Here is a 27,321-nt window from a genome sequence, read left to right as displayed (position 1 = left end):
AATTGGGTTACTGATTGACGCTTTCTTAATCGTCCTCCACCAGATTTACTAACCAGATTTACTAACAGGTCACTAACCTAAGTTTTCCCTCTGCAGAGATTCTGGCCTTAGACGCCCTAGCTGCTGAGTTACAGATCCGACGTTTCCTAATAAACACTTTTGAGAAGTACGTCTGTCTGTTTGCTCTGAATTCTGGGTCCTCTGTTCTGAGCCTTTACATACCCAACATCTTTAAGGAAGTTTCCCCAAATTAAATCCCTCATGAACAAATACAGTCAGATTTGGATAGTTGTATTATGCTTTCATACAGAAGATTGTAGAAGATTGTGTATCTAGTGTATTGAATATATAATCAGGACTAGAGTTGTTATAAAACTTTAAATCAGTTGGAACATTGCATGGAAAGCCACCTACACTTGGATAACCTTCTAAACAACAAAAAACATGTTCCGGTCTTGCAATTAAAATAAACTCACACTAAAAACGCATTGCTAGTAGCTAAAATAAATCTCTAACACTGAACAAGTGACTGCCCCAGTTTCATTTATATGCGAGTTGTGCAAAGAGGAATTCTTTGCTCCAAAGAATAGACATAAAGCACAGGCTAAAGTTTGTGACAGATAAGGTAATATAGACCAGGAAGTCTGAGTGAATGTCCTTAATGCAGTCTAATATGTATTATTTTGGACACTGGAACAAACGGCCTGTCTGGCATAAATAAATCACAACATTTGAGGAAAAAAAAAAAACCCATCATAACTTTAAACATGGAGAGAAAGAAGAAAGCCTCAACATAACTTTACTGGACAACATGACAGTGATACAAAACTTACCAGTAAATCAACCAAGATCTGGAGCAGAACTGAGAAAAAAAAAAAAAAAACTTAGGCTAGTTGAAGCCCGGTTTAAATAGTTTGGATGAATGAAAACAGTTTAGTTTATTGATACAGATCCCTATTAGCTATAGCCATGCTTTTCTTCCTGGGGTCCACCAAAAATGTATATAAATAACAAACAGAATACGGTGTTTGCAAAGAATTAAATGAAATAAACATGATGTCCCGCAAACATCCCATAACTGTAAATGAATAGTAATTCTAAACCTCTCCAGACTGATGGCAGAGACTGGTAGATATCCACATGAGGGAGAAAAAATAAGTTATTAAGGTGTGAAGTGTCCGTTTAAATAACTTCATTTTCAATAGTTAAACCCAAATATAACACAATAAGTTAATTAGTAAGCACCTGTGTTCCATCTCAAGTTACTGGACTAAATCAGACATAACATGTTCTATTTCGATCAGTCAGCTTTGCTAAAATCAGCGCTATTGGTTAAATTCCATAATAATGGCAAAGAATGTGGTGTTTAAGGGCTGAGATCAAGGCTTTGTTGTCGAAAAACTTCTTTGGAACTTTAGAAAATGCTGGTGGCCATCATCCTTATTGATGATTTATTTATGCCAGAGCTCTGACTAATGCTCCTAAAATGTTTCTTGTATATTTCCTTCTTTATGGACAGGACAAATAAGTCTTTGCCCCCTGTGGCCTTTATTTATATGTTAGTTTTGGAGTAATGGCCTCTTTTACTATGAGTGGCATCTCAGGATTTTTTTCTGACAATTTTTTTTTACGGTTTATTAGAGTAGGCAACAAATTAAACACACATTGTTTTATCATTGATAAAATCAATAGAAAACAAACTAGACATTGAAGAGGACCATTAATTAATTAGGAACATTAATCATTTGGGTACGATTTTCATTTTGGAGAAAGAGCTACAATCATCTATGCAAACAAATACTGGCAAGCATAAACAGAGCTGAGTACCAGACCAAAATATGTTTAGGTGCAAAATGCTCACTTAATATACGTTTTTGTATATTCTGTACTTTCATCTTAAAACCTTTACACCTCAGGCAAAACTTTTTATCCATGCAGTTCACAGCTTTTAGGGAGGATTAATGCAAAGCATCCAGGTGTCCATGAAATGCTGTCACTTCTGATTCTCTGTGACTGAATAAATACCAAATCAATTTTATCTCTAATACATGACAGTAAGCATAGATCATTCAGAAAGAACCACAGAGAGCGGAAACAAATAGGGCAAAGAAGGAGGTAGAATGATGGCAAAAGAGAATGATAGAGTGAGAAGGGGAGAGAGTATGGGTATTTCAGTGCATTCAGGAATACAGGCGGGAGCAGCCAGACTCATTGATGTGAATGGAAACGATTAGTTTCCCTCCCTTTTCAGCTGAAGTCTGAGCCACTGTAATCCCAGAGCTGAATCACTCAGTCACTGTCTTTTGCCTGCTCTCTTTCCCTCACTGCCTTGTCTGATTTATGGGAAAAAATCATTTCTATTGAGTGATGGGGTCATGCAGCTACACTGCTTTCTCTCACTGGCACTCTCACTCCTAACAAATCACACCAAACCCCACAGCTGAATACAGATGTGGTCCCTGTGTTCTGATCAGGGTATAAAGCTGATCATGACGAAGCGCTCTGTTTGGTTATTGCAGACTGCATCATTCAAACCATATTAATATTAGTGAATTAACGTCTCTGGTTGTCTGTTTCTGATTTTTCTTGTGCTTTATTGCTCTTGTAGGGGAGTGAATAAAAAGACACCACTGATACTTTTGCCTGACCAGAAAGACCTTGCACAAACTGGTCTTCCGTTTAGTAAAGGCTGAGATGAGTGAGGATAGGATGGTGGCTGAAGTGTTTGCGGTGGTAACCATGGCTGGGAATGCTAAGAGATAGCAGACAGCAAAATGCATCCCCGTGTTGTAGGTGGAGGGGGCGTTGACAAGCCACATGTTTAAATCTGGTCTCTCCGTCTGCTAGATAATCATCTGACACTCTCAGACATGCAGGGCCTTGAGCTTTCCAATCACTATGAGCTACTTGTCCAATTGCCCAGGGATCTTTTTTTTTCCTCCCTCGCCTTCAGGCCATTCTTTTTAGTGCATTACTAATGTTAGCTTTGTTGATAAGCGTTTCTGATGAGAGAGGCACCCATGGAAATGATTTCTCCCACCTTTTCTGAGATAAAGGGGCAGTGGATTGGACCTGGAAGTAGCTGTGCTTACATGCACAATAATACAAAGGAACTCCTGCTCAGTCACAATTGCACATGATTTACAATCACCACAAAAAAACATCTATCCAACACTGAGCTGTCTTGTCCTAATCTAAGGGTAAGGCGAGTTATTTATCACTTCTTGCATTGCGCAAGATCCAAAAAAAAAAAAAAAAAAAAAAGCATACATGCTTATGCACACATCAGTGGTTTGGAAAATAGTGTCTGCAGTTATCAAGCTGTGGCAGAACATTTGGAATTGGGTGGACATGTTGAGACCCAAGGAAGGCCACTGTTCACCATGAAGTACAGCAATTCCTGCTGAGTGTCTCTAATTAATCTGAACATCTGTTTAATTTGTTTAGATCTCACTGTGGCTTTGTGACATGTTTAGCCTGGGTGAAGACAATGTCACGAGAGAACAGCTGAGAAATAAAACGGAGAGCAGGAAATGTAAAGAAAAAAACAACAACACAAACATCTCTAATATTTCCAACTCCAATACAAACAGAGAGAGTTGGGAGCATAGAGAGAGATTAGAAGAGAGGGAGTGATAGAAAAAAGACAGAAAAAAGACGGAATGAGAGACACAATCTTCCTATCATCTGTCAGTACAGTACACAGCTACTATGGATCTTGCTGCCTCTGGGTTGCTCTAATGTACTCCTGGGCCTGAAAGTAGCTTATCAGTGCCAACTATAGACTCACAGCTCTGTTCAAATCATTAATGGGACACTGAACAACAGAGCAGGGCTGGTTGAACGCTTTGCTCCAATATATGCCTCTCACTTCCAAATAGTAAAATAGAGAAGGTGACAGAATATTGTCAATCTGATAAAACATATAACTCTCATAGGTCAGATTGATGTGTTTCACACTATATATGCATGCAAGGAACTATTACAAAGACACAGGAGGTTTTCCAAAATGCATTGTAAAAGAAATTCTTACAGGTACTCACAGCAAATTTCCCCTAACTGTTTTGTTAAGAACAGTGAGAGGAGATTCGGTTGGCCCTGGATTGACCAACTTCCGTCTTCTAATACTCAAGAACGGATGTCCTCTCTTTTTAGATCCCTACTCCAACGCAGAATAAATAATGGCTGAGATAACTCATTATTTCTATATCACTCAGCAGACTGGAATGCCAGCTCTTCCTCTTTGTGTACACACAATATATTTTCTGCATCATAGTATTACTGTACATCCCCATGTACAATGCCAAGTGTCAGAAGAAGTAGTGAAAGAACAGCAATAGACTCGAGATCAGTAAAGTTGTGCTATCTTAAGTGACATGTCATAGCTGTCAGCCCTCCAATCAAAAGAGCCTATTGGTAGTGGTAGCATTGTTGTCAAGATCACACTAACCAAAACCAAGGAGTACAAATTACCAGACAATGCCTTTAGAGGCCAAGACCAAGACCACTATACCAAATGGTATATTCCGAATGGAAGAAAATCAATTTTAGACTAGTTTAACTAGTTTCATCACTTTAAACTGAATGTTTATTGCTCAGCTCTAAATCTCTTAGTCATCAGGATTAATCTAGTAATAATTTCTTGATAGAATTATTATTTATCAACTAGTTAACATGTCTTGCCCCAAGTCAGAAGGTTCATCATAACCAAGTGATTACTGATAAATGAATTAGAATTGATCTTGTATCATGTGAGGCCCTGCAGGCTTGCTCATAAAGTACCATATAACCTGTAATGAAGACAGAATAAAATTCAGATATGATAATTCAGATATTTTTATTGGCTTAAAGAGAGTGTAATTAAAATTCCAAGGAAATTAACCCCAAAATAGTTGTATGACCCTTGTGTGAGGCTCATTTGAATTAGATTTCTAAAACAATTCGCTGCATCACAAGGCATGCAACACTGCAGTCATGAGGGATGGTATTTTCTTATTCAGCAAAACACTATAGTCCCTAATGAGCTATTAATCATTAGTGTGTTATCACTGTTTGGTTCAGAGCTGCTGATGAACCATTTATGCAGACAATGTAAAACTGATTCAAAGACATTGAGCAAATTTTTGTAAAAGGATTTATTCATAAAACATTTTCCAGACTGTTCTTTAGAAATTAATCCTAATCTAATTATACCTCTAAGGAGAAATATTTTGAGGAAGAAAGCCTGTATCAATTAAGCATTTATCTAGTGATTATTAAAAAAAAAAAAAAAAAAAAATATATATATATATATATATATATATATATATAAATAGTGTTTTTTTTTTTTTTTTTCGTTTTTATTTGAAGGAGCAACTTAGTCTAAAATCCATATAATCTTAATAAGATTTAAGTCTTGACTTTGACTCGGTTCCTCTAAAAACTTTGTCTTCTGAGACTGTCAGGAAAAAGACAGAATATTCTCCATCAGGATTTTGCAGGAGAGAGCAAATTTCAAGGTTATATTAATTACTGTATTTCAGCCTCAAACCGTCACATTGTCTTCTTGTTTGACTGTTAGTACTATATTCCTTTTTTGTACGGGTAAATATGCTTATTAATGCATTATAATAGAGTGATAAGATTCCTTAGTGCAGCGCATTATATCTATTCATATCTTTTGATTTGTTGTTTAAACATGAAGCACAACAAGGGATAAGTAGAGAGGATTAATCTTTGTTCATGCATGATGTATCTTTTGATCTTGTTGCCGTTGATATAGATGAGTTAAACAGGGTTTTTACAAAGATTAACATCAAAGAATTTCCGACCTGAATGGGTTGGATCCTTTATTGTTTTCAATTACAGCCAATTATATCCCAGAATCTAGAAACCATGTGGGCGTTGTACCTAATGAAGGAACTGATAGGGCATGCCGGCAGTTGTATCCCATCAAAAACTTAACTGCTTAAGTCATTGGAAGATTCCTTACTTGTGTCTTCCACTAGGCATTGGAAGTATTGCAACAAAGGGGAGTGCTGGCCTAGTGGTTTAGAGTAGTGCACTTGTGCTCTGTGAAGATTGTGATTACCTGGTTCGATACCTTCTACCTCCACTCTTGGTTGCTGAGTAAAACCCTTAACCTGATTGCTCCCCAGGCGCCACACAATGGCAGCTTACTGCTCATCCAAGAGGATTGGTTAAAAATGCAGAGAATGAGTTTCCCCATTGATTACAGTTTACATTACAAGTAGGACTCACAGGCATCATGACCTAGCTAGAACTTGGCCTTAGTTGTTTTATTTGTTTGTTTTTTTGTTAAATGTATTGTGCAGAGACTGAGTTGTAAAGAGACCAAAAAATATAAATAAAAAATCTGAGGAAAAAGGGAATAAGATTCAAATTCATATCAAAATTCCTAGATATTATAAGTTCCCTGTCTATAGACAGAAAATTGATAATAGCAATCTGCACCCCTTATACAGGAAATCTTTCTACAGCACAAACCACCAATAACAGCAATTCAATTAGTATGGGAATGTAACAGTTAAAGCACACAGAGTATTTTGCAAAATTCAAATCTTTTAAAATAACAATTAATTATATTGCTTGGTTGTAAATGTTTGTAATCCATCTTTTTTCAAATGGTGTACTTCTAGACAGTCCAGCACAAATGGAAGAACCCCAAAACAGCCTGTCTATATAAGGCTTTGAAAGCTATCTGAAGGTTAGATGGAAACAAAAATCAAATCATATATCATTCTTATTTACATCAAGTAAATTACAAGCCCAACGAGTTATTGTATCCTCAACAGCACAAACAATACAACACAATTCTATAGGCAGCTCAGATGTTACAAAATAAGAAAAAACAATCCTGGAATCATTTGTTGTTTGTTTTCATTGTGTGACAGATTTATACCAAAGCCATGTGATACTGAATTAAATGTTCAATTTTGTTCTCTATTTAGACATAATGGGTTTCACTTTGATCTGCTTGAATCAAAGCCACTTTATAGCTCTTTATAAACAGATGGATGTCAATGATCTCTTATCCGTTCTTGAATGTCTTTACATTTGAATGTGACTTCTTGCATTTTGGGATTTTTAGCCAACTTCAGTTTATCACACAGGTCTATTTTTATTATCTCATCTCTTGATTTGTAATAACTGGGAGTGGCTAATGACACTGAATCAAGGAATCAGGTTATATAAAGCCAAATTATAACTGAACAAGGTTGATAATCACTTTTTCACATTTGACTTGGTTGGTTTGGATAATATTCCTTTAAATTAATGGAAACATGATTCGGAATCTTGATATTTATTTAGGTCACCTGTGTGTGGTACAAAGGCGAAATGTGTTAAAACACAAGGAGTCTGTAAAGGTGTAAATACTTTCACAGTTTTTTATAGAAAGAGAGTTCAATATGCCAGTACATCTCTTTCACTTGTTTCTGAGAGATTGAACAGTGATATAAATCTTTATTCATCCAATTTTTTTTTTGCCTTTATGTTTTATATTTAGTGAGTGTTAGTGCAAAAAGCTTATTTGCTGATATGAAACAGCAATTTCACAAAGCTCCCGAAAGCTTTTACAGAAATGAAATCTTAGATCAGACAGATGAAGGGTCCCTCTCACTGTTCAGCTTGAACATAATCTGAAATGCAAAGTTTAATCATAAGTTTTTTTCCCCCAAAGTATCACATCTCTAAGAAAATTATTTTCTTTAGTGATCCTTGCAAGGACAAACCCATAAAATACCTTGGATCTGCAGTGTCACAGGAACAACAAAGCAATACTTAAGGACAAGGAAAAAAGGCCATTGTACTGTTGAAATACCAGACTGTCAGTCACTTTGTGTTTCTGCTATTATCATTCGAAGGTGGTGGAAACAGATGACCTTTCTGGACCACAAGCTTAGTCTACTAAAAATTCAATTAAGTAAAAGAGAGTGCAAAAAATAAAGAAAAACATTGTAACCTTTACCTTGACATTGATGCAAACCTTAAACAATGGTCCCTAAAACAGATGAAAGTCCTGACTTTTACCAGAATTTGGGGCACAAGAGCAAAGCGTGTGCTGTGTGCATACAAACATGCAGGTGATACCATTGGCAAAAGTATGTCACAAGGTATTTCTGTCTACTTCAAATGAGGATCTATCTGTTAAGCTTTTGCCATCTCCACTGGCAAGGCCACAGCAACATTTCTTATCTTCAGTCATTCCATTCCAGACATGGTTGTTTGCTCTCACCATTCATCTTCAAATACGTCCCTAGCATCTGTCTTCTTACCGCCTTTCCTCTTGAGGACTGAAACAAAGCTAATTGAAATAAATGAACTGGGGAGAAAATCAGACTTCATTACATCGATTGTGTTGGGTTTCTGATTGCCGCTTGTTGAGGGAATGTTCCAGACCTCATTGGTCGAGTAGAAACTAAACTGTCACAAAGAATTGCAGACAGTCTGAATCTGACACACTGGAAGTTTATGCAGTCTAACAGTATGGTCCTTTGATAAAAAAAAAAGAAGGAAACCAAATTGGAGCACCTTTATTTGCAAATCAACTTTAGAAAAATGCATATTCATATTGCTGATAACAGCCTATGGGTTATATTGTCAAAGGAAGAACTGTACAGTTTATAAATTTAGTACAATAAACAATATTCACAAAAGGGGCAGTGAGATACAGGAGAGGAGGAGGGAAATAACTGCACTGCATAACTGCCATCAAACAAACAGAACAGCAGGACTGAATAATATAATTACACTCGCTGTTTACGCACTCTACATTTTGAGTCAGAGGAGGTAGTTAAGCGCTTGTTAGTTAAGCTTGAGATAAAATTTTCCATCAAACTGGAATTCATAGGTACGTGTAATTTTTACATGTTCTTGCAGCCTGATTTGCCAATTCAGAGAATAATAATTAACCCAGTTCGTGGAAACTGTCTATTAATAACTGTGACTTTTAAAATGTATAAGCTTTGATAAATAAATTATTCTTTTTTCACAATCTACTTATTTAATGTTTTATATAATTTACATTTCCAATTGTATCCAATTAATCTAATACAATTAAAGTATAATTTAAAGGTCCAAATAGAATGTATTCTTAGGCTAAGTCATAGTTTGCATGCCGCAAAGATTTTAAAATATATAATTGTGAAAATGTAATGGTAAGGAGAAGCAATGTTACAAGAAATGCTTTATATAAACCATGGGAAATCCAGACAATAAGCAAAACCTGGAGATTGAAGACAATGGAAATTCAAAACCTAATATTACTCTAAAAGTTACTTTAAACAATTAGATTTAAATTGGTCACAGCTGCTGCATGAAGCCAAAATCAGAACTTAAGAAGCTGCAAAAAATTCCAAGATTATGTCCCAATAACCTAGCAATATCCTACTCTACCTAAGGAGCCGAGTTGAAGACACCCTTTTATCTCTTAAAGAAAGAAGAGAAATGTTGTTGTTAAGCATCACTGGGGTCTAAGTACATATTTAAATAATAAAAAAAGAATGACTGAATTGGCAGATAATTAAAGTTATTGAATGAGGTCACCCGATTTAAAAACAGTTTAAGTATAAATACATGTATGCTGGGTGACCCAAGTGGAGTTCTACAGTAGAGATGCCCTCACATGCAAATAAATATGTCATTTCAACTGGGAGGGTTATACTTTGAAACTTAATGTATGGAGATTATACACAAATCTGACATACATTTATATTTTCTAAATAATATGTTTTGTCTAAGATATCTTTGTTTTTGATACTGGGTTCTATTTCTGAAAGCCTTTGGAACATTAGAATCTAAAATTGGCTTAGAAGCAGATTTTCCCCTTGCGAGCAATCAACCATGCTCCCCTGAACATTTTTTGAGTCTCCATTCGCAGGCTTTGTGATAATAACACAATCAGCCAGAAGATGTGCAAATAAAAAAGGAATCTGTAGCACTGTCACAATCCTGGTTGAGTGTATCGTGCTGCTGAAAGAGCAATAAACTATCTAGTCCTATAAACCTACCCATGGAGACACACAAACATAGTTACACAAAAATAACAGAATCATCTGTAGCACCACAGCAGAGCAAATTATGCCTGAATAAAAAACGCAAAGAAAAAAAATACGATGTGCACACAAAAAATCTTAAGTCAGGCATTGAAAATCAAACAGTTCATGTAAGAAAATTTGCTCTCAGTTGTATAAAATATTTCTTGGTGCAAAGCTTTCCTGTTTAGAGAAGAGAACACTAAGTGATTATTTACCTCTGCTGAATTGCTATTTCTCTAAAAAACAAAACTCTAGCCGGCAGAAACACAGATGGCTCGAAAACCTTGTTAGGAAGGTTATAGAACGGAAGCAGTCCATAAAAGAGAACAGCCGTATTCGTTCAAGTAAGCATTGGGTTCAATAGCTCACTACTCCTAATGAATATACAACAAGGTAATTCATCGAGCAAAGTGCAGTTGAAGGGTAAAAAGGACAATTTATCATCCCTGCACATAGAAATTTAATTACAGAGCTAGTGTGGAATTAATATGCTCTGCTGGTTCACAACTGCTCTGCAATTGTTATTGTTGAGCAATTTAAACATGCAAAGGAGTATTGCAATTCAGATTTATTCAGTCTTGGATTTTGCAAGATACTAGAATGGCGAGAAGTTAATTATCTAAAAAGTCCAACCTAGCTGTCCCATGTTGCAGTAAAAAAAGAAAGACTACTGCTTCTTTATGGTGGTGTAGGGTAGTCCTTCTGAATCCAGAGTATAATTTACAGTCCGCAAGAAAAGAGTAAAAGAAATTAAATATTTCCAACTCTAATAATTCCCTTTTATAAAAATGTCATCCCAGTTGTTTGGTATCTTCTTCTTGCTGTGATTCTCACTGTTAAAAATCCACGACATATTGCAAGGTGTGTAGATGGGTCTTAAAAAATATACCACACAATGGAAAAGTTGACCCTCCACAGCCAGTCCAATTTCTTTTGTTGATTCTAGATGTGTTAGCCATTGAAGCATACTTGTCCAACTTGGAAGCCAAACTTCTGGCTGTTGTTGCCAAAGTCCAGTGGAGCAAAATCTATAACGGGGAGCAGCTCTGCGGAGGGGGAGACAATCTCTAAAATGGTCCTTTCCAGGCCTTTGCGAGACTAAAGAAGAAAAATTAAAATCTGTATTAGTTTCAGCTTTGGTTAATTTTAACTAAAAAGCTCTACCAACCTTTAGCCAAAATCACTAATGAAGTTTGGGATTTGAAAATTACAAATGTATTCAACCAGCTGACAGCAGCAACATTGTTGACATGCAAATTACTCTCATTAATGATCATTCCACTTTTTGCATCCTGTCTTTTCTCTAACGCATGCCAGCACTGACCTGGCATCCATCGTGCACTGGTGTAATGAAAGGGCTCTTGGCTTGTGTCAGTTCCTCATCATTACTGCCCCGGAAGCGGAGTGCATGCTGGTAGGAGCGGGAGGAGCTGTCAAACCAGCCAGCTGAGTTCTGACAGGTATAGGTGAAGCGCTGCCTGGCTGTGGCGCTTAGCAGCTTCAGGAAGGTCAGCTGAACTACATGCACGGGGTTCCCATCCCTGTCAATGTAAGAAAACTGAGTGGCATACAAACACGAGCATTAGTGTTCTGAAATGGAAGAGAAATAAAAAATGTGCTTAATTAAATTATTCCAATCAGACAATCAATACAAACAAAAAACAGGTTTCCTCTCTGATATGAGATCAGATTAAAGTAGAGGGGTTATGAGACCTCAAAACAGCTGCACATGAGAACCATGAATGCCTGTCAATGGGACACAGCTGCACAGGGAATTTGTGTGAATAACTCTGACAGCTGACATCAACTGCTGCCAATGTCCAATCAGAAGCTTTATTACATATAATCTTCCAAGTCAAACAAAATTATACAGTGATCAGATTTATGAACAAAGGAAAACCTGATCGAGTCAAATATAGAACTGTAAAGGTGTGGACATATTTGTTGCTACAATGCAAAAAAAAAAAAAAAAAAGAAGATAGACAACTATTTGAAAATACTGTACATCTGAAAATACGTGAAACTGGAGGAAATTCATCATTGTTTATTCCTCATTAAAAAAGACTGAATATGACCTGTTTAGCAAAATATTCATAATAATTAAACAAATATAATTGAACATGCTACGCTTAATTTAACATTCTGTTACGGCACCTTTCACTCCAATCACTGCTGACAAGCAATGTCTGCATTCCCTAATGAGAACTCAGAATTTGCCAGCATTTGGTTTGGCCTGCTCCTCTTAAGCAAATGCTCTCAGGTACACATTATTATTTTCAGATCCTAAGATCAATGGAAAGATTTAATGTCTGGGTTTGTAGGATGGGTCTGGTGTTTTTTTCTCATAATTTCCTGAACACCTTTATTTGAGTGCTCTGTTTCTACTGTCATGTTGAAAGGGCACTGACTGAGGTTGCGATCTCCGACTCTGGGCAGCATGTCCTGCTCCAGGATTTCTTGGCAATCCCAAGGCTTTATTGCCCTATAAAAAATCTCTGGCCATGTGTAACGGCTTCGCCCTACAGCAAAACCAAGCACCTTCCCAGTGTTGGGGTATGTTGGATGTTTTCTTTTTCTGTCTGTAAAAACTACGATGACTCTCCAAAAATGTTCCAGTTTTTTCTTCATTTTTTAAAGGAGAATTTTCGTTCAATTAAAGTCTAGATTTCTTTTGCAGCTGATGGCGCCAGTGGATCCCAACCCTCGTCTTCGTAAATGGAGCACAATGTAGTCCAAAATGGGACCGTCAAAAAAATGGTGTAGTTTGAATATGGAATTCAGCTTTTGATGCTTTCCTTTGAATCTGATCAACCTGAAATGTCAATTCCTCCTTTAAAAGTTTGGCTGCAGTCAGTTGAGCATAATAGTTTTAATACAATTTGGAGCTGTTATCACAGAATGATTAATCTATTGTCTTAGAGCACATCAGATTGTCCTTGTCATGTCTTATTTGAATTGTATTCAGGTTGATAAACACAGCAACACCAAACAACCCAATGGAACAGGACGATCATGGCTTCTGCAGGTAGGATCAAGCTTTGCACTTTTCTGTACTGAATCTGCACTTGGGCAAGACAACTTATCCCATGCCAGGTTAGACAAAGTCAACATCTGGAATGCTTTCCCTCTCTGCAACAGCAACACAAATTCTATCCATCCGTCCTCTCCCGCTTATTCCATCAGGGTCCCAGTGGGGCAGGTGCCTATCTGCAGCAGTCTATTGGGTAAAGGCAGGATATGCCCTGGAAAGGCCCCAAGTCTATTGCAAGGCAACACAGAGACATTCAACCATGCATACACACACACTCACATCTAAGGAAAATTTAGAGAAGCCAATTAACCCAACACTTATGTTTTTGAAAAGTGGGAGGAAGCTTGAGTACCCGGAGGGAACCCACACATGCATGGGGAGAACATGCAAACTCCATGCATAAAGACCCCAGCTAGGAATGGAACCCAGAACTGTCTTGCTGCAAGACAACAGTAAAACAAACTTCATCATCATAAATTAATAATAATAATAAAAAAAGGATTGCCTAATAAGGAGCTTTCTTGCAGTTAAAGCAGTAATATGCAATATATTGTATACTCATGTTGGAATAAACACATTTGTAATGTCCAGCCTTTTGTCACATGTACAAACAAATCTATCAAACCTATTCTAGTAAATATTTGAAAAAGAAACAAGTATATTTTTATTATGTCATATAGTCTAAATGATAAGCAGAAAGGGTACCAGCAAAATTGTCTTTATTGACCCATGTCCTACACACTTAGTCTTCTGCACTAATATGAATTAAAAAGCCTTAGTTGATCATCTAAAAAAAACATCTGTTTTTAAAAAGGTAAGAATGAATGCTAATTTATTTGATTTGTTTACCTGTTTGCCCCTCCTGTATTGGCTGAACCAGCTTCCTGGTTTCTCTTTGTTCCACGAGGACAGTTTAACCTATGTCCACAGGGGGCAGACAAAGGATGTGTATTCAAGTTTTTGGACTAAGACATGTAACATTTTACAGCACAGAATTTGCTTTACAATGCCAGAAACAGAGAGAGATGAAAAGCTTACCATCTCAATCTTTTTGTTAGGTTGCAGGCAGGTCTCTCCAAAGGCTGTAAAGTTACAGAAGACCTTAATGGAGTCTCTGTGACAGCCCTGGTTAGGATCTATCCAGTACTCTCCTAAAAGGCCAGGAATTGCGACACATTACATATAAAAACTAATACTTAAAGATGTTATTTTTTTGAAGAAATGTTCTTCTGATTAAGCTTTAATGCTCAGGTGCTGTGAGATAACCATTTTCTAACCATCTTTGTAGTCAGGTTGAACCATCATAAGTTCCTTGCAGGTCCTGGCTGGACTTTCAAAGGTCCCCAGGGGCTTTCTCATGAGCTCTACTTCATTCTTCATGGAAGAGAGAGTGGCAAACACCTCCTCCATTCCCTCAGCATCTTCCAGAGGCTGATCTCCCTGTAGGAACTCATCAGTGTTAAAATGGACATCTTCCTCCATTAATGGGGTTGCTCCTCCTGCATTGTCTGAGTGCCTTCGTCTTTTCCTCCTCTCTTCATGAACTGGCAGCGGTTGAACAAATGTTGCAGGGGGTCCCTGAAGGTTGGGAACATGGTTAAGTAGGCATTAAAATGGAACCAAAATGGTTGATGTTAGACTAAAACCAGCGTGCCATGATGTGGATCACATGGAGGGCTTACCGGGGGTCCTGGAGGACCAGCAGGCCCTGGATCTCCTCTGGGACCAACATAACCCTGAAATGAATACAGGGACAGGAGGCTCATTTCACCTTATGCCTTGTTCACACCGGCCAGATGCTGTATAGCTGCTACTGATAGGATTTTCCAGCTGTGTTCATCAGCCTTCTGTGGTTAAAGCTGGGACACACTCACTGTCACGATATGGTCTAAAATATCACAGCATAAACCAGACCAAAATCCTCTCAAAAAGTTCTAATAAAAAGAAAAGCACAACAAGGATGGCAAGGAAATCTGTACAGCAAGTTTATGTTAAATGTAGTAAACACAACAGTGGACAGTGATTAGGAAGCACAGAACATGCTTCCCTACAAATGTAATGTCTCCTTTGTCCCCTGCATATGTTCCCAGCAGCTGCTTTCCGCAAAGAGATGTGAATGCATAAACAAGACAGATTACAATACTTACCATCTCCCCCTTAGATCCTTTCTCGCCAGCTGCTCCCTTGGAGTTGAGAAAACAAATAACTAATCATTAAAAACAAGCACAATTAAAAGGATAAAAAACTATTAATGTTTAAATTAGGGAATTGCTCCAAGGCTGTTAAATATCTGTCAGACATGAGCTGATTTCAAACTGTTATCTCTAAGTTGGTTTTCGTTTATCCTTAATTTTTCTGCTTTTAATTTATTTTCTGATTATTGTCAGAATTGTGTTGAACAGAAAAAAAAAACAGATTGAGTTATGAAGGAAAGCAAGCAGTAGTAAAAGTTAAGGCACTCACAGACAGTCCGGGTGAACCTGGGTGGCCGACAGGACCAGGTGGGCCGACCACACCCTAGACATAAAAACAATCCATCATCATGTTAATTACCTTTATTTGTAGAAAACTAGGTACATGGCACACAATAATGTGAGATACCAGTTACCTCATCTCCTTTAGATCCTGGTAAACCTTGATTCCCTGGAAGGCCTCTATCACCTTTCTCACCAGGTTCTCCTGGGGGGCCAATTAAGCCAATCAACCCTCCATGGCCCTAAAGACAGAGATAAGCTTCATCAACGATGTTCTTCATATTGAATCACAAATAACTTTACACTTACTTTTTCTCCTTTTTTCCCAGGGTCTCCTTTTAACCCTGGTAGCCCTGGTGGACCCTAAAGTGGATGTAAAGAGTTTACAGCATTGCTGTAAATTCTGAATGCTTTATTTGACAAAAACATAACGAATATCATCACTTTGGAAAATCAATTTTCTCATTTAAAAAATATATTTTCTTATCTTACTATTGGTCCCGGCGGTCCGGTCTGTCCTGGTGGTCCATTCAACCCTTGCTCACCCTTTAAAACAGCAACATGGGGTCAACATGGTTATTGGGAGATAACAATAGTGGTCCAATGGATAAGTAACATTTTGCTTCTGTGGTCCACCCATACTAACCGCAGGACCTGGAATGCCTCGAAGACCTTCTGGGCCAGGCCTCCCTGGATGGCCTTGTGGTCCTACTGGCCCTGTCTTTCCAGGTGGACCTTGAGTTCCTTTAGTTCCCTATGAAGTACAAGCAAAGAGAGGAAAAACAATGTGTGATCTGCAGAAAAACGGGAAAAAAAGTGAAGCATCCAGTCACCAAGGTTAACTTTATATATATTCATTACTTTGACTCCCTTCATGCCTTGCTTCCCTTCTTTTCCTGCAGCACCAACATGACCCTGTGGAGAAAAGTTTAAGTGGGTTTAGTTGAAAATATCAGCTATGAATATTTTATTATTATAAAATAATCTCACCCTCCGACCAGGAGGTCCAGGTGGACCAGGCTCTCCAGAGGCTCCTGGTGGTCCCTAAATAAAACGTTGCAATTGAAAGCAGAACCATGGACTTTAAACACTAGGAAACACCAGCCTTTTTTAGGATTTTTTTTTTTTTAAGTCCAATAACTCACAAAACCACAAAACTCACAGTTTTTCCAATTTCTCCACTGTCTCCTTTAGGTCCAGGTGATCCATCAACCCCCTGGGAGAAGATTTATGATTATAGAGAAAAAATATCGAAAATTAAATTATTGAGGAAGCAATAATATAATCAATAAGATTCTGTTACATTGATGCCTGGTTCTCCAGGGGGGCCTGTATCTCCAGGGAATCCAAGAGGACCCTATGAGCAAAACAGCTGTAAGATTAAAAGATCAACTGTCTTTATAAAAGCTAAAATGAAAATAGCACATCTTCTCACAAGGTTGCCTTTAGGTCCATCTTCTCCTGGTATTCCTCTGGTTCCAGGTGGCCCTGCTGCCCCAGAAGGACCAGCATCACCCTTCTCACCCACATCACCTTTAGAACCCTGAACAAGCAGTAAAAGGGATCATGAAAAGGTTGAAGTCGCTACAAAACAAAGGTTTTAGCTTTTTATGAGTATAAATTTTGAAATGAAGCAAAAGTCTCACTGGAGGACCAGGCTCCCCAGCTGCCCCTGGATCACCTGCTTCCCCATCCTCCCCCTGATGAAAGGACAGGGTTTTAAACAATAAAACCAGCATATAGACTGATGCTCCAGTCTATTGTTAAATGCAGTTTGTTTCTCTCTGACCTTCTCTCCAACAAGACCTGGCTGACCAACTCCTCCAGGCAAGCCAGGTGGGCCCTGCGTGTGAGAAAAGGAAAACAAGGAAAGCTTTAACGAAAACACAGGCTGATTTTAAATATTCATTTGCTTTCTGAAAATATTATTCTGCTGTGTTTTCTGTTTGCTTGAAAACATTTTTGCTCTACAAATGCTAAAACCGGTACACAAATATCACAGCTTACAAAGAAAGTCCTGAAAGTCATCTGTTGCCATAGTCTGTGCATAATGTCTTGTCATAAAAAGTCCTTTTCCTCATATTTTGTCAGTTTTTGTTTTGTTTTGTTTACGCATGTACACACTAGACTGTGCAAAAAGCTTCTAAGGAAGAGGAAAACACACAGAGCAACTGAACCCTTTCTGTCAACAGCTTTTCTCAAATCTATTTCATTCTCTTCTATCTTTTTCTGTATCAATCTATTTATAGATTTGAACTACCTCTGGAGTGCTGCATGTCCATGTTTCTTGTGATAAAGCACTAACGTGAGCTTCACAGCTCTCTGCATCTGACTGCTAAATAATTTAAAAATAAAAGAGAATGCACAAGGACAGCCACTGCTTGAAGTAAATATAACTGCCTCTCCAGGATAATAGTCTTATGCCTCTTAATGATTCATGGAGTATTAAATATAACTCTTTTGCAGGGATTACATTGTAATAAATTTTAATATTTAAACTTTCAAAAGCAATGGGATTTACGTATAAAGATGTCCATTAAAGAAAAGAGTCGATAGAAAAAAAAGGCCCACCTGCTTAGACATTAGGGTTTGAAATGCCTCTTAATGGCTCAACATTTCAAGATCAACACTGCCATAATTTTATTTTATTTTTATATGATAGTGCAATATGGCTTAATTTTTGTGTTAGAAATCATAGGAAAAAAATCTGTTTTGTGAGCCATTTTTTCTCAAACCATATTGTTCACAACCAAAATATGTTTAAAACTATGCAAAAACACTCAAAATAAAGCATCATAAATATGGTTGTTTGAATAAATGGTTTTGCTAAATATGCTGATTGTATTACTGAATTAAATCCAGCTTTTTGTTGTTTTAAATGGTTTATTGAATATACATTGATTATATATGCTCTAGGTCACTGCCACTAGAATATTGTCATTAGGGACATTATTGTAAAAAGTTAAAAGAAAATGCGACTAACATGATAGAAAAGGCATTTTAGAATGAACTAAAAATATATCTTCAGAGGAAAATTATTTCTTTAATGTTGTTGTTATACTGTGAACTAAATAAAACTGTCAGCGTAATCAAGCAAATGGCCTTATTCTAACGTAGATGTAAATATGATTAGAAAAAACACCTCAGCTCCAGGGGGTCCCTGAGGGCCTCGTGGGCCGTGCTGTCCTGGAGGCCCCTGAAAAGAAAGAAAATAATAATTTCTATGTGGATCAAATATAAAACATTAAGCATTACAAAGTAAATGCGAGCTGGTGCCTCCTACATTAAATAAGAGTTAGATGTCAGCCCACGCTCGAATGCTCATGCAATGGCCCAGTATCTCTGATTATCATAGTACTGACATGATGAAGACGTCCAGACAGGTCATTACCCTCAATACGACAAAAGCTCCAACTCTGGCCCATTTTGCCTCTGACTGCCTCTCTCTTATTCTCACTTATTAATAAGAAACCTCTAGCCTGCAATATGCTCAAGCATATTCTCTCAGCCAGCGACATGTGATTTGACTTGTCTGTGCAGCTTAAGAGAGCACCAAGCAATTAATCTTAACAGTTCCTGGCTTCAGTTTTAGTTGAGTTGATGTTGAGCTGTGCTCTGAATCACTCTGAAGTCGAAGAGGGAACCTTGTGCAGTAAAGACACTGAAACAGAGTGACAGACATTCTGCACAGGGAGAGACCGTGTGGGACTGGAGGAAACACATATCCTTCTGGCACAGAAACATTTCAGCATTATAGGGGAGAACTCTGTGATCCGCAACATTGACACATGAATAAAACTTTCCCACTGAGTCCTCAGCTTCTCCCCTCTTTCCTATCTCTCTCTTGTTTTGGTTCCATTTTAATGCATTCCCTCCCTAATCTGACTGTGGAGAAGGCAAGCTATAGTGAATCTTGCTGAGCGTGTGTTCATGGCTGACAGCGTTGCAAGATGACTGTCACAAAGGAGGATGCTCATTAGACAGCCAAGGCTGAGGCTAATCTGATTAGCAGCTGTCACACTGTCTTCCTGCTCACAATAAGCACCCCGCCTTTTCCTTCCACTCTAACACTCCATTCTGTCAGAACTTTTTTCTTTTGCCCACCCTTCCTTTTGCATGCTGAGCCACCATGTTCAGACCCTTGCATCATATATTTTTTTCAACATTAAGCACAGGAATTCCCTTAGAACACACAAATTCAAAGAGAACATGTAAATTAAAGCCTATTGACTCACCATGATCATCACTCATATAGTTTTATAGACTAAAACCAGTGCTAATGACAAACAGATTGCAAAAGACATTAAGCTGGTTAGCGTAAAACAGACCTTTAGGTATTGCTGCTCTTCTACTAATGAATCATTTAGTTGTTAATGTTACTGTTGGTGAATGATAGCGATAAATCCCTTCTGCTGTCTCTCTATTCGTCAGTGCATACATTGTCTTCCTGGCTTGGAATGCATTGAATATTAGCAGAAGCTGAAGCATAATTAGCTATATTAGTTACACCTGTGTTTATTTCTGTGACGGCAAATCCAATTATCTGCTCTCACAAAGACGGTTTCCAAGGGAAAACACAAATTTAGATGAAATGCTCAAAATTACCAAAGCTATTGAACTGGGGAAGAAGATTAAAGCTTGGGAGCCTGAGGTAAAGAATATACATTTCCTTCTAATTTATTTATACTTGCCTCACTTTAGGAGTTAAGATGCAAACCCCAGGTTACCTGATCTTTAAAGATACTGTAAGTCTTAGGAATAATGTGAAAATAACAAGACTTAATGCTGAAGCCATGTGAGATTGATGGAAACCGATGTTAACAATCATCATCATCAAAGTTTGATATCCGGCAACACAATCAGCACAGCTGTTGCTAATTAAGTTAACTGGCGTAACTAATCAAAGTTTAATAAGCTCAGGTGAATTGCCCTTGTACTACATGCAGTTCAATCATAGTTGAGACTAAATTTACAACAACCACATTATAAAAACATGTACTGGATGTAAGCAGCTTTATCCTGAATGGTGACGTGATGCAGACTTGATGATGACCTTGTTTTGTTTTTTTTATTTCTTCCAAGCATGGCCTTTAGATGTCAGGGGGGTAAATAAAATGACCCAGAGTAAAGAAAAATAGAGAAACAGCTTTAATATGATAAGGAAAATATGTACTAATAAACCCAGAGATGGATCAAAACAACATAGTCTATCGAGGGCAACCTGTACACTGCTGGAGCCAACGAAGAGTCTCTGGGGGTAAAATGGAGTTCACCCGGTTTTAACAGAGAAACTCCAAACAGCATAACGAGGCTTACAGTTCAAACCACAAACATAAGATAGAAATCTGAACTGACAATCAACGTAACCAGCCCTTCCAAAGAGGTAGGATCCTAACACTCTGTGGCTTAGAGAGATAACTTCTGAGTTTATCAGAAAAGGGGTGAGCTGTATGTTTATTATTGTATTGCCATAGCAGCTGAAGACCCCCATGGTGAGGAGCAGACATGGATATGATATACTACACCATTTCATACCGACTTTATTTATAAAGGACTTTTAAACAACCACAGTTTCTAAGTAGACAGTGAAGGAGCTTCTCTACATTGCAGGGGAAGGCTACCCCACATATGAGGAGGAATAGAGAAAGCACTGTCCCCTCTAAGCTCACTTTTAGACCCACAGGAGCTGCTATCCAACTGACCTGAGGGCTGAGAAGGTAAGTATGCTTGAAGAAGCTCAGATAGGTAAGGTGGGGCAAGGTCATTCACACAGTCAGACAAGACTCTAAATATCACATAACATATAAATAACACATTTTTCTGACTTAGTTTGAACATTTTTGAGAAACACATTTGCTTTACCTGATCTCCCTTGTTATCAAAGTTTTTTTTAACAGGAGTCCTTGTGTCCCTATATTACCGAAATTTTATAAGAACAAATGTAAACAAAAAATAGCCTTTTAACAAAAGAAAATAAGGCTAAGTAATTATTTTGCAATAAAGTGGAAACTGAATAAAATCTGGTAAATGCAGAAAGGTTAGTCTCAGAATTATGCATCTGAGGCAAATGCCTATTAAAACTAAAGCAATATAAAACAATTTGCTCTAATCTCTATCTGACACCCAGGAAGGTCTGTATATTACTCTATATCATTTTGGTTATTACAGAATTAAGAAATCTTATACTGTATAAAAACATTATCTAGAGAAATACTAATGAAACAATAACTAATCATGACACTGAACTCAGGACCATAGACCATTGATTCAAGCTAACAGCAAGATATATTTCTTTAGACAAAAGATTAAAGTACGGAAGACCAGTTACTGATCTGTGTAAACCTAGCTTTAATGAGAGAGCTTTTCCATTGAGGTTTTGAAAAACATCAGACGCTGACTTTTATCTTAAAGCATTTCTCACAAGGTCCTTCCCCCCCAAAATCCACAAATTTTCTGCAGAACTGGTGCCCCTTCAATTGTTATCTTTAAAAAAGCTGTTCAATAAACCAGTCATAGAATTTTTGCTTCAAACAGTGTTTCAAACTTTAGAAAAAGAGCAAGAATATTGCTATATAAAATAGCTATGGCTTGATGATACCAAAGCTTTTTTAAGGTCAAACAGTGGATCAAAGATTTACAAATGAATCTAGAATATAATGCATCTTCAGCACCATTGACTTATTTAAAAATGTCATAGCATGCAGATAAAAAGAAAACACATGCATACATTGGAAAAACCAGAAGACCAATTCTAGGGGGCAAAATGCATGCAGCAGTCATGTTTTATGACCATCTTGCTAATTTATTGGCAGATACAGAAAAATGGTTTGCAACATTCATGCCCGATTTTCATTAAAAAAATACTGTGATCAGTGTTCATATTTGAATTCCTTTATATTTTATCAAACCTGGGCAGTGCTAAACCTACCATTGGACCAACATGCCCATTCTCTCCTTTCTCTCCTGGGGGTCCTGGCATTCCCTACATGGTGGTAAGTAAAATAGAGAGAGAGACATTTTAACTGTTAAGGCATAATTGAGTTATAAACTATAACAATAGGGCTATTTTTACCTGCAATCCAGATGGACCAGATGGTCCCTTAAAGCCCCTAGATCCCTCATCACCTTTTGGTCCATTTAAGCCCATTTGACCCCGTAGACCTGGCTCTCCATCCATGCCCTGAAATATCCAGAAGACTGTTAAGAAGATGTACAAAACAATAGCAGTATGATTTAAGTATGGTTCATACAGAAGGTCCTGGATGGCCGACAGGTCCTTGAATTCCTACGGGTCCAGGAGGTCCCTGAAAACAAATTCATCACAAACCAACTGAGACATATTGAACATTGTGATTAACAGCAGAGTGTCTTGAGATGACATGTGTTGTGAATTGGTGCTATATGAATAAAGTGAATTGAACTGAATACTATTAATGGCTCTCAAAAATAATAAGCTAAGTCTTTGTCAACTCACAGAGATAAATGGTTAGTATATAAGGCATCCGCTAGTTTAGGCTTTAGCACAACTACTAAATTTAACTTAGAACCCAGAAAATAAAGGTGGAATTATCCAAATCTTGGAGCATAAAGTCTTAAGCATTCACCAAAACACAGCAGCAACTGCAGCCTAGTTAAGTCCCTCAGCTACATTTTCATAATCTTTCTCACGCTAACATATTTAAAGTGCATCCTCATTAGTTCAGCTGTCAATTAATTTTGCTTCATGTTTCTAGTCTTGGCATTTCATAGATACCATATGGAGGCTGGTTTCCTACATGTGCCAGAGAAATCGTGCTTAGAAAAAAGCATATCTCAAGAGAGTATCCTAATCAAGTGATCGACTTTATTACATTTTAAGCTGGATCCAGTAAGAAAGTAGGAAGGGCACATTGATGGAATATGAATTTGTGTTTGAAGATATAACTTGTGATATATATGACCTTCAACATTTCAATGGGTCGAGTATTTAAGCTGTGAAGCCTCCAGCTGCATCTGGATTTGATGAGCTGCCCCCCCCCTGTCTGTTGCTGCCTATCTTCCTTCTGCTTTGGTTGTCAGTTGCTGCTTTGTTCTCTTCTTCCTTTTCACCTCATTACCCTCCTTGGGATCCTGGGCAAGACCCTCTCCTCACTTCCTGACATGAGTAACATATGTTCAAGGATGTGTGCTCATCACTCCGTAACATGTTCGACAACATGGCAATGGAGAGATGAGCCAAATTCAAACTATATTAGCCACTTAGGATGTATTTTAACATTTACACTTTCCTTGTATGACTTTTTTTTTTGAGAAGGTGTGTACCAGTCTACTAATACTCTTTTCACATCATTTGGGTGCTCTTCTCTGTAGGAAGCATACAAATCCTGATATGACTTTTATTTATCTTTCTGGGTCATCTTCACTCACTGTTCCACATTTCCATTGAGCTGTTTTCAATAAAAAAGTTTTTTTTTTTTTTTTACAAAACACTTTCATGGTATAAGACATAGGAATTACCCAGATAAATGTCTTTGTGTGCTTAAGAATTAAGAATGTTTAAAAACAAAATGTAGAGCATTGGGCAGCCCAAGAAAAGCTAAATGACTAACTATTAGATGGTTCTACAGATTTTCTAAACGAAAAAAATGCCACAGCTTGACGGACAAAAAGCTTGATGGACAAAAAGCTCTTTTTTATCTTAAACAATTCAAATAAGACTAAATTAAAAATGTAAAGTAATAACTTCAGTGAAATTATAAATTTAATTGAAATTATAAATGTTTTGTCCTCTCTATATGGTGCTTCTTAATATGGAAGCATAGGTCACTATGCTAGGTCACTATTTTCAGTATGTGTACTCACATACTGAAAATTGTGGTTGTGCATTTAATAGCAGCAGATAAAGATCGTATTTACAATTCCTTAACAAATATATATTGTAAAAAGTTGACTTGAGCCTGTCGATCTGGTCTTTTTGATACTAGATAGTAGTTTGATTAATATAATCCTTTTTTTATAGTGATAAATTGGACATATTTTAAGAGGATTCCTAATGTCACATTACAATGGCTAATAGATAATAAAACATTGGGGCAAAGTGATGCAACACAGTTTAGTCTTTTGGAGGAAGAAGGATGTGCTTGAATACTGTTAGGCACAAAATGACAGATTCAATTTTTGGTTCGATCATTATCAGGCAGTACTAATGATATCTTTATTGTTTAGTATTAGATTTACGCTTCTTCTCCTTTGCCTACCTGTTTACTTAGCATTTTTTTTTACTTTTTAGAAAAACATTATAGGGAACAAGCTGTTTAGACAACATAATTGTTCATTTATAGGGAGGGTTTCTCAGATGCTCATGTGTAAGCCAAAATGGTGTATTACCACAAGTCGTTCTGAAAGCCTGCTATAACCTGCTAAAACTACCATAAAAATAAAAAGCCTTGTGGTCCAAGAGTGATCTACTCCTGTAACCCCATATCACACCTCACCTCAGCATGAACAGGTAAAAAAAGGGTCTATTCCTAGGCTATATGGTATTTCTGCATTTCTAGTTACTTTGAACAGTTAATGCAAAACAAAAGCTATTGGTTAGATGTAAAGAATTAAGATTTTTTGACTTCACACTGAACATATTTCAGCAACTCTTCCACCCAAGAGCTAATGGCAGCTGTTCACAGAGTGCAGGGCGCAACTATTAGTCAGATCTTCAATTAGCCACTAACAAAAAAATGTTAGTTTTATTCAAATAAAAAAATAATTTAACTTACAATTTCTCCTTTGTCTCCTTTGCTGCCCTTTTGGCCCGGTCCACCTGTTTCTCCCTAAGTATGATATGACTCGTGAATAACAGAGTTAGATATCAGTACAAACTTCACAATAAAGCTGCATTACAGACTTACTCCCTAATGCAAGTACCTTGTCTCCGTCCTCCCCAGGAGGCCCAGGAGGTCCTATAACCCCGGGCAACCCTGTGGGTCCTAGTTCCCCATCACGCCCAGCAGGGCCAATGGTTCCCTTCTCTCCCTTATAAACAAATAGGAAAGGAGCAGATGTCTGAGAATTGTTCAGATGGTACCTACTGCCCTCATATTGCAGCGTGACACATTGATTAATGTGTCACTTCAGGTTGGCAAAATCACTTTCGAGATTGAGTTTGCATTTTGTCGCTTAAACTGTCTTGGACCTCTTTCTCATAATAACACTTTCAAACCCTTTATACCTCATGGTAGGAGGTAAGGTTGGACTCAGAAAGAAAATGAGCTATTTTCCATTTCTTACTGGCATGCCTTTCTCTCCATTTGGCCCAGCAGGGCCCACGCTGCCTGGTCGTCCTGGTGGGCCAATTGCTCCAGCGGGCCCAGCAGGACCCCTCTCTCCTGTAGCACCCTGAAAATAAAAAGCTGAGATGAGCTGAAGTGAGAATATCACATGAATCACTGTTTTATTTAATGCAGCGGCCACGATCAATGGTCACCATGGGAACAGCCTTACGTTTTATGAGTCTTCCTGTTCTATATTAAATCAGCACAGGTCAATAAATGGTATGAAAAGCAATTTACCAAAATTAAACTTACAGTAAGCCCTGGAACACCTGGTAGACCTTCTCCCCCCTTGAGACCAGCAGGGCCCTGTGAAAAAAATCACCTTCAGTATACAGTGAAAACTGCCTTCAACCTTCTAATGAGTTGGTAATTACTTCTTGCAGAAGCATATTTCTCAAACTACAAAAGCTGTTTTTTCACCTGCATTTTAAAACCAAGGTGCACATTTCATTGGAGTCTTCTTTTAAAAGTCAGGGCTGGTGGGGACATGGAATATCTGAAAGTTTATGTTACCATTGCACCAGGGGTTCCTCTGCTTCCTCTGAAGCCTTTTAGGCCAGCGGGTCCACTCTTCCCAGGGGTTCCTGATGGACCTGGATCTCCCTAAAAACCACACATACACACTAAGCAATAAATGCATGGTGGGTAACTAGAGAATAAAAGCTGTCACAAACCGCACAAAAACAGCAAATCTTTCAGAGGTAGTGTATCTATTTTCTACGTCATACACTTAACGCTTTAAGCTTTTCTCTTTACATTATCAGTTAATTAGAGAAGTCAGGATTAGACTGAGAAGATAAGATATTCAGGCAGTGCTAAAGAAAGTGTTAAGGTTATCTAATAGTATTATTCATAGTAATAGGTGACCTGACAAACTGATGAATAGCTCTCACCTTAGCACCCTCCTTTCCAGCAGTTCCTGGTAAACCGTGCTCACCTGGTGGTCCTGGTGAACCTGGATGACCTCTATCTCCAGCTGGCCCTGTCTCACCAGATTTTCCCTGAAGATAAAAGACACTATGTAACAGCTAAGCATAAACATCTTGTATCAGTACAGATTACAAAGAAAAATATAAAAATAAAAAAATAAAACAGCTGAGACTCCTTTGATTAATCTGTTTACCTGTGGCCCAACAACTCCTGGGGGGCCAGGTGGTCCATTCTTGCCTTGGAAACCCTGAGGGAAGAGAAGTTAGGTAGGTTGCTGAACATCAGTTAAGCTGATTCGGAGCAAGTTCAGGCAAAGAAGGAATATTTTTATTAGAATCAATGAATCATGTGTAATCTCAGCGTGATCTACTCTACTCAATAAATACACTCCTAATAACATTTTTATCCTCACTTTAACAAATGTGTATATGAAAAAAAATGACTCACTGGTTCTCCTCTCTGACCTGGATGACCTGGTAATCCATCCTTCCCTGGTAGACCCTGAAAATAAGGATTTTTTTCCCTTACATCACTGAATAACC

General features: G+C 37.7%; 1 protein-coding gene across 2 annotated transcripts in view; it reads right to left on the bottom strand.

Moving 5' to 3' along the window:
- Window positions 1–8,518: 8,518 nt before the first annotated feature.
- The window catches only part of col5a3a (collagen, type V, alpha 3a), a 55,755-nt gene continuing 36,952 nt past the window's right edge, over window positions 8,519–27,321 (bottom strand). For both annotated transcript variants that reach the window (XM_038287892.1, XM_038287891.1), the window contains 31 exons: window positions 27,227–27,280; window positions 26,973–27,026; window positions 26,743–26,850; window positions 26,363–26,452; window positions 26,102–26,155; window positions 25,806–25,913; window positions 25,443–25,550; window positions 25,295–25,348; window positions 22,793–22,846; window positions 22,615–22,722; window positions 22,471–22,524; window positions 18,685–18,738; window positions 17,332–17,385; window positions 17,189–17,242; window positions 16,978–17,085; window positions 16,846–16,899; window positions 16,705–16,758; window positions 16,533–16,586; window positions 16,404–16,457; window positions 16,189–16,296; window positions 16,035–16,088; window positions 15,852–15,905; window positions 15,677–15,784; window positions 15,532–15,585; window positions 15,216–15,251; window positions 14,751–14,804; window positions 14,346–14,646; window positions 14,107–14,219; window positions 13,918–13,986; window positions 11,362–11,595; window positions 8,519–11,135 (listed from right to left, as the gene is read on the bottom strand). In XM_038287892.1, coding sequence (XP_038143820.1) covers window positions 10,989–11,135; window positions 11,362–11,595; window positions 13,918–13,986; window positions 14,107–14,219; window positions 14,346–14,646; window positions 14,751–14,804; window positions 15,216–15,251; window positions 15,532–15,585; window positions 15,677–15,784; window positions 15,852–15,905; window positions 16,035–16,088; window positions 16,189–16,296; window positions 16,404–16,457; window positions 16,533–16,586; window positions 16,705–16,758; window positions 16,846–16,899; window positions 16,978–17,085; window positions 17,189–17,242; window positions 17,332–17,385; window positions 18,685–18,738; window positions 22,471–22,524; window positions 22,615–22,722; window positions 22,793–22,846; window positions 25,295–25,348; window positions 25,443–25,550; window positions 25,806–25,913; window positions 26,102–26,155; window positions 26,363–26,452; window positions 26,743–26,850; window positions 26,973–27,026; window positions 27,227–27,280 — 2,664 coding nt within the window. In that variant the 3' untranslated portion in view covers window positions 8,519–10,988. The remainder of the gene's footprint in view (window positions 11,136–11,361; window positions 11,596–13,917; window positions 13,987–14,106; window positions 14,220–14,345; window positions 14,647–14,750; window positions 14,805–15,215; window positions 15,252–15,531; window positions 15,586–15,676; window positions 15,785–15,851; window positions 15,906–16,034; window positions 16,089–16,188; window positions 16,297–16,403; window positions 16,458–16,532; window positions 16,587–16,704; window positions 16,759–16,845; window positions 16,900–16,977; window positions 17,086–17,188; window positions 17,243–17,331; window positions 17,386–18,684; window positions 18,739–22,470; window positions 22,525–22,614; window positions 22,723–22,792; window positions 22,847–25,294; window positions 25,349–25,442; window positions 25,551–25,805; window positions 25,914–26,101; window positions 26,156–26,362; window positions 26,453–26,742; window positions 26,851–26,972; window positions 27,027–27,226; window positions 27,281–27,321) is intronic.

Source organism: Cyprinodon tularosa, unplaced genomic scaffold, assembly GCF_016077235.1.
Source record: "Cyprinodon tularosa strain WSP-4 unplaced genomic scaffold, ASM1607723v1 ctg246, whole genome shotgun sequence".
In the NCBI taxonomy this organism is placed as follows: Eukaryota; Metazoa; Chordata; class Actinopteri; order Cyprinodontiformes; family Cyprinodontidae; genus Cyprinodon; species Cyprinodon tularosa.
The sequence above is the reverse complement of the archived record's forward strand: the minus strand, read 5'-3'. Positions and strand labels throughout refer to the sequence as shown.